General features: G+C 51.7%; 1 protein-coding gene across 2 annotated transcripts in view; it reads right to left on the bottom strand.

Moving 5' to 3' along the window:
• Nucleotides 1-15016, bottom strand: part of COLGALT1 (collagen beta(1-O)galactosyltransferase 1) — an 18707-nt gene extending 3691 nt beyond the window's left edge. Inside the window, exons 1-11 of one of the 2 annotated variants that reach the window (XM_015587028.2) lie at nt 14631-15016; nt 13265-13375; nt 12470-12587; nt 8458-8592; nt 7078-7282; nt 5799-5918; nt 2886-2962; nt 2692-2798; nt 2302-2434; nt 1461-1621; nt 945-1072 (exon numbers count right to left, since the gene is read on the bottom strand). In XM_015587028.2, coding sequence (XP_015442514.1) covers nt 994-1072; nt 1461-1621; nt 2302-2434; nt 2692-2798; nt 2886-2962; nt 5799-5918; nt 7078-7282; nt 8458-8592; nt 12470-12587; nt 13265-13375; nt 14631-14896 — 1512 coding nt within the window. In that variant the 5' untranslated portion in view covers nt 14897-15016 and the 3' untranslated portion in view covers nt 945-993. The remainder of the gene's footprint in view (nt 1-944; nt 1073-1460; nt 1622-2301; nt 2435-2691; nt 2799-2885; nt 2963-5798; nt 5919-7077; nt 7283-8457; nt 8593-12469; nt 12588-13264; nt 13376-14630) is intronic. The other variant, XM_006904284.3, reaches the window with a different exon arrangement.
• Nucleotides 15017-15176: the final 160 nt, after the last annotated feature.

The following is a 15176-nucleotide window of genomic DNA, read 5'->3' as shown; positions in this document are numbered from 1 at the left end:
GTGTTTGAGGCACAGGGAGGCTTGTGTAGCTGGACTGGCAGGACCACAGGACAGGGGGGCCTGCAAGGAGGAGGATGTATGTTTTTCCAAGGGTTTCAGGAAACCATGGAAGGATGTGAAGCTGGGGAGAATGAAATTTCTGGACGTTCTCTGAGGCTATGGCACAAGGAAAGAGGGGCTGAGAGGGAAGCTGCTCTGGGATCAGAGGGCTCTGGGGCAGTGGGGTGAGGTGAAAGGACACAGTGAGCAGTCAGGAATTAAAGTGTGCAGTTACTGTTATTAATAGCATGGTCCAGAGTCTGGGGCCTAGAACCTGGATCAGAACCCTGCACGCTAGAGGGGGAGAGAGTAGGAAGGAGGCAGGGAAGGAGGAACCAATCCACCTATGAGATCCCAAAGGACTGTTCTAGAAATAAGCTGGACACACCTGACCTAGTGATGGTCTAAGACCCAGACTCCCTAGCTACTTCTCATATAAGCTTCTGGTTAAGCTACGTAGTCCTGACCACACCCCAGGCCACGCCCCCAGCACCTCAGCCACGCCCATGGGCTTCCCAGGCAAATCCCCCCTGCACTGAAGCCCTCAGGTGTCCAGGCCCTGAAGAACTACCCCTTCTCCAGGCCAAGTCCTAGCCTTCCAGGTCATCCTCTCAAGGCCCTACCCCACTGGCCTGGGGCCATGCCCCAAATTCTGACTGTTCTCAGGCCCAGGGACCACCTCACACAGGCCACACACTGAAGTTCTCCTGCCATACTCCCAAAAGTTGGTCCAGTCTATTAACCTACAGATGCCCTCAGACCTATGTGCTCTAGACCATACTTCTGAGCCCTGGCCCTGCCCCCAGGTCTCAGCTTCTCCCCTACTTTATACTCTACCCCTGGGCCCTGGCCATGCCCCAGACCACACCCCCAGTGCTGGCCTCACCCCCAGGCTCCACACTTACATGAGGTCCCAGTCCAGATCCTCCCTCTCCACATCCCTCATGAGGTTCATCAGGCGCCTCTTAAAGAAAATCTCAAAGCGCAGGTCATCCTCGAATACCAGCGATTTCTGCAGTCCCCGGTCCACAACCTGAGGGAAAACAGCCTGACTCTGCTTAGAGGCTCTGGGGCGGCAGGAGAGAAGCAAACGTACCCCTCCCCCACCACTCTGTGGACTGACCTCCCCACCAGGCCACCACTTCCTCGCACACTTGCTAACAGACTCCTCAGCCCGGCTGCTCCTTCCCACCCCAGGGCCTGGGCCTGTGCTGACATAGCACCCTCCTGCACACAGTGGCGGGCAGACTCCCTCTCACCCTTCGAGCTTCAGCTCCAATGGCACCCACCCAGGAGGCTCTCCCTGACCACCACCCAAAGCTGCCAACTGAGGATAATTCACAGCCCTGGGCCCCTCTACTAGATTCATCTCACTTATTTCACTTTGGTTTATTTCTTTGTGGTATCATCAGTCTCCCCACCTCCTGGAGCTGTGAGTCCCCTGAAGGCGGCTGGGTCTGTCCCGGTCGCTGTCATGTCCCCAGCACCAGGCTGGGTGCACAGTAGGTGCTTGACAAATGTTCCCTGTATGAATGAACTTGAGAATCTTCATGACTGCCCCCTGAGGCCGTGACTCTGTTATCTGGGGAAACTGAAGCTTAGACTTGGAAGCGCCTTCCTGTTCACAGAGCTAACCTCTCTAAGAGGCAGGGCTGGACTTGACCCCGGGTGTCCCCTGCCTCCAGGGCCACTTGGACACAGTTTCTGCCTCATGCCATCCACAATGAATCTCAGGAAAGGAACGCATCTTGAGTGAGCACCTAGCACCTCAAATACCTGGAGGGGGCAAATACCCTCCCACCCTGCAGTGCAATGCCCCATCTGGCTTCATGCCTCACAGTCCCAGGTTCGAATCCCAACCTGGCATCCTCGCCTATCATAGCCTCTTTCCCACTGTGACCGATAAGGCTGGCATGGGGTCCATACTAGTTAATGTCACCATGGCTGTAATTTCTATTAGTAAGTGTCGAGACCAGAATCTAGGCTCGATATTTGAAAGCAGCCAGGGACAAAGAGGCCTCGCTTGGGGGGGGTCCCTTGGCCTTGGACTCCACCTGTTTTGGAAGTGGGCTCACCCCTCCCCATCCCCAGTCTGTTTTCACATCCACACAATGGAAGGACATTCACTAAGGAAAGGCGCTGGGTCCTGCTGTAGCTTTGGAGGCTGCCTAGGGTGCAGGAGGTGCCCTCCCTGAGCCATGGGAAAGCCGAGGAGGGCCCTGCCCCACCGGCCCGCCGGACGCTCAGTCCCATGGGACCCACCTCCTTCCAGATGTTATAGTGGCTGAGGAAGCAGCCCAACTCGCCTTTGGTGAGGGGTCGCCCGTGGTAGGGGTCCCGGTAGCCGGGCAGCATTTGGATGCCCAGTTCCTCCACCTGGCTGGTGTTCATGGCCCTGGAAGAGGGGACAGGAGGGGGTCAGTGGAAGACCTACTCTGCCTGCCATTCTGCCATTAGTGCCGCCTCGCGCGGAGCAGCTATCTCCTTCCACCACTGGTGCCCCTCCTGGACCCCTGGCCAGGCCTGCAGGGAGTAGTCTACATCCGAGTATGGCTCTGCTCTCCTAGAGTTGAACTCACTTCCAGTCCACCATGGCCGCCACCAGCACGGTCTACATCCCTGTGCGGACCCGCCCTCCCGAGCTGGACTCACTTGCCGTCCACGGCCTCCACCAGTAGGCACTCGATCTCCTGCGCCTGCAGCGCCTGCAGCATGCGCTCCCGCCGGTCCTGCCGTCGCTTCAGGTTGATCATAAAGACCTGCGGCACAGAGCTCCCATCAGTCTCTCCGGCCCCCAGCCCCCCACCCTGTGCTCCCCTCCCCCTACTCCAGAAGGCCTGACCCACCTCATCAAAGCCCATCTTGTCGGCTGTCTTGGTGGGCACGGAGACAAACCGGGAGGGCTCTGCTGGTGGGTGCTTCACTGCGGGGCAGAGAGAAGCCGAGGTGTTGCTGGGGTAACGTGGCTGGGCACTCCAGCCTTTCCTCTGCCTCCTTCCCAGCCCCTCCATGGCTCCGTGTCTCCCTGAGCTCCGCAGCCTGGTGTTGGAGACCTTGCCTGACTTGTCTCCTCTCCCACCCTCTACTCACTCTGGCTGTTAGCATGCCAAACTCACCCATTCCAACCTCAGGACCTTTGCACATGCTGGGTTGGTACCAAAAACATCCTTCCTTCTCCCCCCACCACCAGTTCTTAGCTAAGATGTCTTTTTGAGGAAAGGTGAGTCTCCCAACTCCTCCAGACTGAGTCAGGTACCTACTCCTGGCCTCCAAAGTGCCCGGGCTTCCACCATCAACTCCCCATCCTGCTATCCTAACCCCCTGTCTCCTCCGAGCCCTATGGGATGATCACCAGAGCCGTCCACTCACACTGGGTCCCCAGCACCCAAAACAGGGCTCAGCACACAGCAGGCACTCAATAATTATTCACAGAATGAACAAAGGATTGATGGTAAGCTGTGTAACCTTGACCTATCTGAGCCTCAAATTCCTCATCTATAAAATAGGCTAATGACCCCTCAGAGGTTTCATTAAAAGCTGCCATGAAATCACACACGTTACAGGTTGCATGGTGTCCTCCCAACAAAAGATACGTTGGTATCTGAACCCCTGGGACCTCAGAATGTGACCTTGTTTGGAAATAGGGTCTTTATAGAGGTGATTAAGACAGAATGAGTGTGGGCCTTAATCACTGTGATTTGGGTCCTTATAAAAGTGGAAAATTTGGACACAGACACACATGCAGAAGAAAGACACACAGGGAGAAGATGGCCATGTGACTGAGTGATGCATCTATAAGCCAAGGTTTTCCCAGAATTTCAGAGTGGTCATGACTGTTTCCTTTTTATCTGTTGTGAACAATGCTCGGACCACATCCCTGGGACCATCTTGGCATATCCCTGACAGTTTCCTGCAGGAGGATCAGACCCCAGGTGGACATGAGCCTAGGGAGGTCCCTGACCACCCACCAGGCTAGCCCAGAAAAGCCCACCATGACAGGAAGTGTGGTGTCTGCACTGCCAAGAACAAAGGCCCTATGTGAGCTCAAGGGACAGACACAGGTCCCTCTGTCTGGGAGAGGCCTAGGCAAGGCCCAGTGCCAACCAGGCACCTCCCATCTCATAGCCTGGGCCTCCCCTAAGGCCACCGCATCCTGGGGCTTCCTCCCACCCAGAGCTTTTCAGCAACTAGCTGCCCCACACTTCTTGTGTGAGTTGAGACCAAGGACAAGACTCTGGGATCTGAGGACATGGGCTCAAATTCCAGGTGCCCCTTCTCTTTCTGAGCCTCTGTGCCCATCCCCAAATGGGGGTGTGGATGGCGACTGTACCTGCCCGTGGGGAGGTAGGATCTCATCACCCTGAGCTTTTCTGCGAGTTTGAAATTTCATCGTAAAAAAGTTCTTTGAACACATAAAAAAATCACATGCATAGCCTGGGTCCAAGTACCCACACACAGGTGTGTTCTGGCCCTCAGGAAACAAGCAGATATTCACATCTGTTGTTGAGTTTCTAACAGTAGCATAAACGATTTCCTTACCAGAAACAACAGAAATACATTTGAAATTTTAAATTAGAAAAACTATGGCAGCCACAGAGATGCTTCTCAGGGTTCAGTCACTGACAGCAGTTAATGACAAGCAGAGACCTACCTCTCCTGACTGTAGCCCAGTAGGGTTCCTGGGCTGGGCCTGAGCATCTGCATGTGACAGACACTCAGGTGTTTTAGGGTCTCTACCCTGGTGAACTTGCATCCTCCAGGTGTCACCTCGAAAGACCAAAATCTCCCCAAAACAGAGGGCAGGGTGCCATTCTATCTTCAGCCACTAGGGCGAGACTCCTCCCTCTATCTGAGAACCTTCCAGAATAGGAGAAACTGAGACAAACTGCAGGGGCCTGGCCCCTCCCCATGTGTGCAGTGATGGGGATGGCTGTGCTGCCTCCTAGGCCTTCCCGGGGATGTGTGTGACCAGTGCAGGGCAAGGCCCCTATGAAAGCAGACACCCTCCCACCACACACACCCCCGAGACCAGAGGAGCCCCGAGGAGCCCCCTCCTCAAACAGCCTCCATGGCAGCTCGGCCCTGTGCCCTTGTCCTGTCTCAGGGGCTGCTAATTTAATAATTACGGTTTTATTTGTTTAACTATTAGAAAAACATGAGCTTGCAATTGTAAAAATGTGTAGTTTCCTTTTTAAAATAATGTATTGAAATTTTTAAAAAGTGTCTTAAGATAAAAATTAAATAAATATTAGGTGTGATATTTGAAAATGGCCCAAAATGGCTGTGTCCCAGACACTACCACGCACATGAAAGTTTGTCAGTGAAAACCTGATGCCCTCTGTGCTCCCACACCTTCTATGGCTCCCAACTGCCCCTGGGGAGAATTTTGGTGTCTGAGGCTGCTGCCACAGCCCTCTGCCTTCCAGCCCTGCCCAGTTCACCTGTCCTACTTCTGCCCCGCTGACGTTGCCTGTTCCCTGAGCTCACACCCGCTCTAACCTCCTAGTCTCTGCATATGCTTCTCCCTTTGGCGACAATCCACTCTGGCTAACTCCTACTCAACCTGCATCTTAATGCCACCTCCTCCACAAAGCCCACGCTCACTGCTATGCACAGCTGCTTGCAAGCCAGCGCTGCCTGAGAGCAGAGACAACTGTCCACCAGTGCCCGGCAAAGGGACTTGCACTCAGTGGGAGCTCAATCAGTGTTCACGGGATGGATGTGAGATGGCGGAGAAAGGGCATCATGAGCAGACTCACCCATGACTTCCAGCTGCACGTGCATGAAACTCTCGGCCTCATCCTGGAGGGTACTGTGAGTTCGCAATGGCACCGGCAGGAAGCCATACACCTCCTTGTTGCAGACATACATCTGGACCTCTGGGCCGAGGAAACAACAATCAAACTTGAAAATGAAGCAACAAGGTGGCAGAGGCTGCCTCCAACCACAGCACCAGTCTCCAGCCCAGCACGAGACCACAACATAAGTGAGTCCCACTATTCCCAGCAACCAGCAGAGACCTCTCAGATCTCCATCTGGAACTTGGAACCAGAACAGGGCTTCCTACTGGCAGACGAGATAGTGACAAACTCCAGAACTATTAACATGCACCTTGCACTGCCTGCAGGATTCCATGACAAAGCAAGCCGTAAAACAGCGGGGGAACAGTAAAGATACACATTTCTGCCCCAAAATGGAATACAGCTGGATAAGACGTTAGTAACATTACCTCTGCATTTGTTCTTTCTTGGATAATTAAAATTTTTATGAGTGTGTATCTTTTTTTTAAAGTGGAAAATTCAATAAAATTATTTTCATTTTAACTGGCTTTTTCTGTACTGAGACAGATGGTATAAATATTTCAGGCTGCTGGCCCAATGGTTTCTGTCTCAACAACTAAGTTCTGCCCTTGGAACATGAAAACAGCCACAGGGGACACTTAAATTAATGGGCGTGGCTGCACAGTGATAAAATATTCTGTAATTTACAGGCACCGAAATTTGAATTTTAGAGAATTTTCAGATGTCGCAAAATATTATTCTTTTCATTTTTTTCCCAAACAGTTAAAAATATGAAAACCATTCTTAGCTTGCAGCCGTACAGAAACAGATGGTGGGCCAGATTTGGCCTGACTGCCACAGTTTGCCAACCCCTGGTTTAAAGTAAATGGCAGGTCAGCATATGGCTATATTCCCTTTCCCTTTAAAACATTTTTTCCCCCAATTATACAATTAGGGATCAATTATATTCAACTACAGAAAATTGGGAGGATATAGGAAAATACTGAATTAGAAATAACTTTCCATAAATAGGTCCTAAAGACCTAGGGGTGAAGACACCTAGCAAAACCAGGACTGGAAAAAGAATGGGTCCTGGAGACATCATTTGAATATCCAGATACAGCTATACCTGAAGCCACCCCTGCATCCTGAAGTTTTGGTTCTGTAAACCTCCTTTTGCTGTTTGGACTTGCTTAGCACAAATCCCGAAGAACCAGCCAGATGACATCCCTGGGACAGCAAACCCCTAAGGGCTCACCTGCCTGCTTGCAGGAGAAGGCAAAAACGATGATATCATCGAACGACCAGGTGTAGTCGGGGTGTGGAGGGTAGAATGCCAAGTTCCTGGATGCCGACTTCCGCAGGTCAATCAGGAAGGTCGAGTGCACCATGGGAACCGCGAAGCAGCCTCGGCGGTCCCGCTTTCGGATGGGGATGTAGGCAGGCGTGCGCTTGTAGTAGCCCTGTGGGGAGGGGGCAGAGTTCTGCATGGGGGTCCTTTAAGGTGAGGCTGAAGGCCCGAGCGATGTGAGGCATGGAACACCTGGAGAGCAAGACCTGGGTGCCAGCTCCTGGCTGCAGTGGGCATTCCCTGAGCACAGGGCTCTAGGTATGGTCAGTAACAGTCTCCAGCCCTAGCACCCCAGGTGATGGGACACCGGCAGATAAAAAAGAAATGGTTGCCTACTTGCACACTTGGCCCTTCACTGCAGATCAAAAATGAAGCATTTGAAGGAGGAAATTAAAAAGTTGAAAAAGAAACTGGATATTTGATATCCTTTGATTTACATAGAAATTGAACATCAATTCAATTTAGAAGGAAGTTTTAAAAGCTTCTGGAACAATCTGGAGTTGGCCTCTCTCTTCCTCGTAACCTTTACAAATTAGAATTAACGTGTAACATTTAGATTTCTATGATAAATTTTTAAAAATAGAAACCAGTGAATTCTTCACTTTAAAATGGTGAATTTTATGTTTTATGATTTGCATGTCAGTTAAAAACAAAAAGACAAGAGACAGGATGGGTCGGCCTCCTGGCTCCAGCCACCCAGCCCCCTGACCCTGGCATGGCACCTACCCCTTTAAAACATCCTTTTCTCTCCCTAGCTTTTCTCTCCCTAGCTTTGGCTGCAACCTCAGCCTCAACCTGGGGTGGGATGTGTGGCTCAAGCCTGGCCAGTGAGAACCTGACACGTTCTTGGCTTCAGTAATAGGTTCAGCGGTAACAGAAAATACTGGACAAGGTCCAGTCAGAGAGGACTTTGGCTGGATGCTACTGGGATCATTCCCCAGGAGTTTGAAAAATGAAGCCACCCAAGGGATGGAGTAAGACAGGACTGTTGTTTGAACACTGGGATCAAGCTGTGCCTGAAGTCCCATCTTGGCACAACCACTTCCTAGCTGTGTGAACTCAGGTAAGTCACTTCCTCTCTCTGTGTTTCTGTGTCTACCTCAGTAACTGGGAAGAACAGGGGAGAAGACACAATCACGGACTCTCCCTCGGGGGCTGTTTAAGGATTATCATGATGGTGTTGTGAAATGCTCACCATGAGGTGATGTGATGGTAAGTTAGGCCCCCACTTGCTCAGCCCAGCCCCACCACCCCCAGGCACCCACCCTACCCCAGCAGCCCCCTGACCTGAGAAGTCATCCCACACCAGAAGTTGGAGTACGCAGCCCGGGAATCCAACATGGGCGCCACCACCGTCTTGTTCTCAGAGATGAGTAGGGTCAGTGTGTCCGGGTTCAGAATCAGGTTGTCTGCGTCCACGAACTGCAAAACACCCAACATGGCATCAGTGTGGGCCACCAGAGTGACCCGGGCTGGGCCACAGTTCAGAACAGTTGGGCAGAGGCAGAGTCCTTGGGATCTGGAGAACCTGGAACAGCACATGTGACCCTGGAAGCGACCCGGCATTCTGTGGGGAGTGGCCAGGAGGAACATACTGTTTTCTTTGTCAGTTAGATACCAATAAAAAGTTCATAAAAATAGAAACTTTTTTTCTTTAACACCTTGAATGTTGGGGTAAAATGATGGTAACTTGCTTGCTGCAGCAAAGAAAAAAGCCTGGAAGGAAATTCATCAAACCATGAATAGGATCACCATGGTAGGCGGGGGGGCGGAGGGGCGGGTACCTGCTGGTCCCCCCAAAGCCTTGTGTCACCAACACCTTCCGGAAAGGCCACACCAGGATGGTCACTATAGTGATGTTTGTCACACAAAATGGGAATGATCTAGGAGTCTAGCAGCGTTTGAAGGAAGACTTCAACAAATCGGCTAGAGAAATTCTAGCCCTGTCCCACCACAGGTGAAAATCACACCGCAGAAAACGATCAGGTAAGGATGCATCTGTCTACTTGGATGTGAAAACGCAAAGGTCGCGGTATATTACAGAACTATTTGGAGGTGGGTTTTCTAAAAATGCATCTGGTTCACAGATATGCTTTCTGTTACCCACACAGGACTTTTAGAGTGTTTGAATCACTTGCCATAAACAACAGCAAAAATCAGAATTCCAGGCTTCTCCTGAACTATGGAAATGGCATCCTGACATGGCAGCCCTCAGCTAGAGACGGTAGGTGGCTGACCCCTGGGACAAGCCACGCAGTTGTGCTACATTCCCCACCCAGCCCCTTGAAGACATTTAAATTTGTGACCTCTGAATATATCAGTAAAAACAGCCAGAACAGTCTGAAAGGTCCTCAAAAGATTATATGGCGTTATCGTGTGACCCAGCACTTCTACTCCTGGTATATAACCAAAATAAATGAAAACAGGGACTCAAGCCACGGTTCACGCATGTTCATAGCAGCACTAGTCACAATAACCAAAAGGTGGAAACAATCCAAATGTCTAACAACGGATGAATAAACACAATGTGCTTCATCCACACAATGGAATATTACTCAGCCATAAAGAAGATTGAAGCACTGACACGTGCTACAACATGGATAAACCTTGAAAACATCACACTAAGTCAAAGAAGCCAGACAGAAAAGGCCACGAGTTGTGTAATTCCATTGATACAAAATTCCATTGATACAAAATGTCTAGAACAGGCAAATCCACAGAAACAGAAAACAGATAGTAGCTGCCAGGGGCTGGGGTAAGGGGATGGGGAGGGATTGCTAATGGGGACAGGGTCTCCTTTTGGGGTAATGGAATGTTCTGGAATTAGGTAGAGATGATGGTTGTACAATATTGTGAATGTGCTAAAAACCACTGAATTGTACACTTTAAAAAAGTTAATTTTATGTTATGTGGATTGCACCTCAATTAAAAAACATACAAAAAAGCCAGAAAGTGAGTCTCTCTGAGGGGTAAAATTACAGGTTTGTTTTTTTTTCCTAAGCTTATTTTTTCTTGTATATTTTCTAAGTTTGTAACATGCATAGTGTTTGTAAAAAGAAGAAACAAGAGGCCCTTTTAATAATAATTTAAAAATGTTAGACAAACGATTTGACATTCCAATATGGATTTCCAAAGTCCGCAATTTCAAAATTAATATGATGTGTCAAAAGTTGCTTTGAGTTTTGAGCCAACGCCTTGAGTTCTACCCAGGTTTACCAAGGGAAAAAAAAAGTGAAAACCAGCCAACCTAAAACCATGAAAGCAAAACAGATGAGGTGGCCCTATGTGGGATGGTTCCAGGAGGGGCCAGTCCCATTTCTGTGCCTCACTGTTTCCCAGACCCACCTAACAGGTTGAAACCTCCCACTCTAAGCCTCCATTTTCCCATATATCTAATCAGTCTAATGAGGCATCAACCTACAAGGCCCACAGAGGGAGGTTTCCTTCTTCCTCCCAGGGTATGGCTTTGTCCTTTCCAAAGGGCTTAGGCCAGGGTCCCGGTACCCTCACACTCAGTCCCCAAGCAAGAACCTGTCACCTAGGCTTCAGCATGCCTGAAACCACCTGCCTTTCTCCACAGCCCTCTCCCATATAGGCCTCCACCCCAGCCTCCTGCTGTCCCCACTTCTGTCCCCATTGGCCCAGCTCCCATGGCAGACATAGGGGCTTCTGAAAATCATTGAACCAGAACACAGCCCTTCCCTGCTCACATACCCTCCTGGCTTCCCATTACCGTCAGAATAAAATTCAAATCTCTTTCTCAGCCTGCATAGACAGGCTCCCACCCACCACTTAAGTATCATCCCTTCCATCACCCCTTCAATCACACCACTCCAGTCACACTGGCCCCCTCATGGTCCTTGAACACCCCAAACTTGCTGCCTGCTCTCTTCTCTCGGACTCAGACACTGTCCCCCAGCTTCCCCCAAGGCTGGCTCCTTGGCTCCTTCAGGTCTCTCCTAGGGTCCCTTCCTAACGAAGGCCCCCTGACCCTGCTCACTTGTCACTGCCCTGGTTATTATGCCATCTTTTGTGAGTTGGTAGTCCTCAAAAGAGATATGTTGAAGTCCTAACCCCTGGTACTGTGACAGTGACCTTATTTGGAAATATGGTCTTTGTAGGTATAATTAAGATATAAGTTAAGGTGGGGTCATACTGGATTACAAGTAGGCCCTAAATGCAAAGACTTGTGATCTCAGAGGAAGAGAAGAGACATAGGAGAGACATCCATGTGACCACAGAGGCAGAGATTGGGATGATGTCTTTGCCACAAGCCAAGGACAGCTAGAGCCACCAGAAAGTGGATGAGGCAAAAAGAATCCTTCCCCAGAGCTTTAGCAGGGAGCACTGCTGACACCTGGATTTCAAACTTTCCAGCCTCCAGACTGTGAGACAACATATTTCCATGGTTTTAAGCTCCCCAGCATGTGGGACTTTGTTTCAGCAGCCCCAGGACACTGACAAACCAGTAATCGCCTTTCTACAACTTTGTCACAGCACTGGCTGCCTTCCGATGTCTCCTCGCTCAATTTGGTTTGTTTTCTGGTCAAGTCCACACACTAGGAAGGTGGGGCTCAGCCTGTGCAGATCCTGTGGCCCCAGGACCCAGCAGGAGGGCACTCGGAGGGACTCGAAAATGTGTATTGGTTGATAAAGAAGGTACAGATTTCAGCTCAGGGCCTGGCATGTACACGAAACCAGTCCCAGGTGCTGTTAGGCTGGCATCAGTGTGTTCAACCGCCCTGGTGGCCCTGTCATCAATGCCTTCTCGTCTGCACCAAAGGAGAGGATCATGCCCAGGTCAAAGGGACAGGAAAGCGCATGACCAGTGGGCACTTATCCAGCATTATTGTGTTCAACACTCAACCGTCCCCTTCTTCCCAGAAGCAACGCCAGCCCAAGAGGAGGAAGTGAAAATCAGGCCTCAGCAGCTCTGCATCACCAAGGGCCTCCAGCCCCCGAGCCAATCTCCTGCTTCTTGAAGTGACCCAGAGGGTATCATCATGGGTGTGTAGACATCTGGCATCACTGGTGATGGTGGTAAAAGTGGAGACAACTGAAGCGTCCAACCACAGGGGACAATCGTGGATACAATCTGAAGGTTAGAAACCCAGAGACCCCATAAAGAATCCCAGCTCTTCCAACTAACCAGCTGGGTCACCTCTGATAACTCATATCCTCTCTCGAGCCTCAGTTTCTCCCTCTGTAAAATGTGGTTAAGAATGGTCTCCACACCCACTTCCCTGCCTTCCTTTCAGACACCCCAGACACCTCATGATCCGTAGGCTGAGAAACTTACCAGGATGTAATCGGCCCACATGTCCCGGGCCGATTTCAGGGCTGCCTGGCGCAACTTCATGACGTGCTCATAGCGAGAGTCAGACCAGTGTTTGGGGCCCTCCTCATCTGGGTAGGACCTGCAGAGAGGCAGTTGTGATGTGGGCAGCACAGGCACTGTCTCAGCCCAGAAAGAGCCCAGGCTGTTAGGTGGTCAGAGAGGGCTTCCTACAGGAGGAGATGGATAAGCTGGATCTGAAGGCTGAGAAAAAGTGAGCAGGAAGGAAATAAGTGGAGGGAGATGGCAGGTACCAAGACCTGGAGGGGAGAAAGACGAGGCAATCTGTACGGAAGGAAGAAAGCTCAGAAGAGTGGGGAGCCACTGGCGGAGAACACGGAGCAGAAGAAACTTAGAACCTCTCCTCCCAGAATCAGAATCTTATCTGAGCGGTGGGTGGGTACAGAAATAAACCCTGAGTGACAGGAACCAAGGTCTGAACTGTGAGGTGGTGTTGGGCTGATGGTGAGACTGAGAACAAAGCAGTGGGTGTCACCCAAAAGGCAAGGGGGTTAAGAGAATTCTAGGTGAAGAGAACAGCTGGGGCAAAGGTCTGACAGGGAGATTAGGGCCAATTGTGAAGCTGAGGGTGGGTCAGAGTAGTCAGAGCTGCTAGAGGTGGTATTTAAGGCTGCCAGGAGGGTCAGGGACTGAATGGCTAAGGTTCTGTCCGAGGACGATGGGGAGTCATGGATGGTGTGTGAGCAGGAGTCCAGCAGGGTCAGACTGGGAGGGCTTGGGGCAGGACTTGGCAATCACCTGGGCTCCTCTGCTGGCCGCCACTCTACAGAGTGGTACAAATTCTTCACGGCAACCAGCCATTCCCGCAGCACTGTCGACGTGTTGTCTGAGTTGTGGTCTGTGGCTACCCTGGGGGCAGAAGAAGAAGAGGTTGGGGAGACAGAAGCAGGACAGGGCAGCAGCGTAACACCTGGGCTCTGCACCACAGCTCAGCCTGCCTGTCATCACCTACATAGTCCTGGGCAAGGCACTTCTCCTCTGTACTTCAATTTCCTAGTTTGTAACACCAGATGAAGATACTTCACTAGGCTGCAGAGGGTATTAAACAAGCTAATTTTAGAAAGACACGTGAAACACTGTTAGTACTATTGAGCATCTAGGATCTTATAAGAATGTTCGGTACTAAATTTAATAAAAATACAAATACATCATACAGTCCCGCCCCACCTTCCTTGATTCTCTCTTATGAGCGACACCACCTCCGAGTGGATTGTGGTTATTCATTTGTTCAACAAATACATCTTAAGCACCAACTGTACACTTGGATTATCTGAGCTGAGGGATCTGGGATGGAGGGAAGAGAGACACTTGGGAGTCTAGTTTGACCATGTAGCCCAGAGTGATTCTCCCTTAGTAAACTAAGTTGATAAGGACAGCAATGATGACAGTAATAACCATGGCTCTGGTCACTGATCACGCCAAGCCATGATGCCAGGCACAAGGGCTTCATACCCATTAACTGGTTAATCTTCAGAGACAAACCCAACCAGAGTTGTATTAACAGTCCCTTTTTCCAGATGAGGACACTGAGGTAGCAGGCAGGAAGTCACCAGACTTGTTCATCATGGCTCTGCCCTATTCCCCTTCCAGAAAGGGTCCAGTTAACTCTTTACCCTACCCACCCACTCCAGTCAGCCAGAAGGCCTGATTCAGGCTGGGTTAAGGAGCAATGCAGCAGCAAGAGTGAAAAGATATTGAGTTAGTAGAAGTGCAATGTAGGTCAAGGCAATGCCCCGATGGGGGCTTCAGGCTCCCTTTCTTTGGAACCTGTGTGTGCTCCAAAGGGGGTTAGGAGGTCTGTCCCAAGCAGAAAGGCCTGCACTGGGTGTGGTCCTGGATCTGCCCTAATGGGGGGCCAGCAGGCAGGACTGTGGCCTGACCCATCCTAAAAAGGCCGGCAGGCAGAGAAAGGGTCCCGCCTATCCTGGCCCGAGGGGAGGCAGGCACAGAGCACTTGTGGGTCTGGCCTGCCCAATGGGGTACAAGAAGCAGAGGACGCGCGTGGGTCTGGCCTGCCCGCCCGGTACCAGGACAGCAGGCAGAGCGCGGTGTGGACCTGCCGACGGGGCAGCAGGCCGGACACCGCAAGTGGCGTTGTGCTCACCACAGCGCAGTGCGCTCCCGCGGGTGCCGCAACCGCTCCAGCGCGCCCAGAGTGGCCGGCAGCGCGTGGGCCGCGTTGCGCGCCAGCAACGCGATGAGGACGCGCGGCTCCTGCAGCGGTGACTCTGGGCTCCAGCGCTCCTCCGGGAAGTAGGCGGCGGCGCCCGGCGGGCCACCTGGAGGCGGCAGCGCCAGCAACAGCAGCAGCGGCGGCAGGGATGGGAGCGGCCGCCCGCGCCGCCGGCACGCGCGTGTGGCAGCCGCCATCGCGCCACGCGTCGCCTTTAAGTTGCTTTTCTGCCGGCGGACGTGGGCCGCGCCTTAAAGGGGCAGTCGGGGCCTCGCCCCTGCCGCGCGCCTTATGGAGGAGAGCGCCCAGCGCGAATCAGCCATAAGGACCCGCCTCCCAAGCCCCGCCCCCGAGCAGCCTTAAAGACAGAGCGCTGCTTACTCTCCGCAGCCACCGCCCTACCCGAGTGACGTTAGACTGCAAACGGGCTTGGGATGCCCAGCCTTGCTCCCGCCTTAAAGGCACAGAGCTCAGAAT

Source organism: Pteropus alecto, unplaced genomic scaffold (assembly GCF_000325575.1).
Source record: "Pteropus alecto unplaced genomic scaffold, ASM32557v1 scaffold160, whole genome shotgun sequence".
Classification (NCBI taxonomy): domain Eukaryota; kingdom Metazoa; phylum Chordata; class Mammalia; order Chiroptera; family Pteropodidae; genus Pteropus; species Pteropus alecto.
The sequence above is the reverse complement of the archived record's forward strand: the minus strand, read 5'-3'. Positions and strand labels throughout refer to the sequence as shown.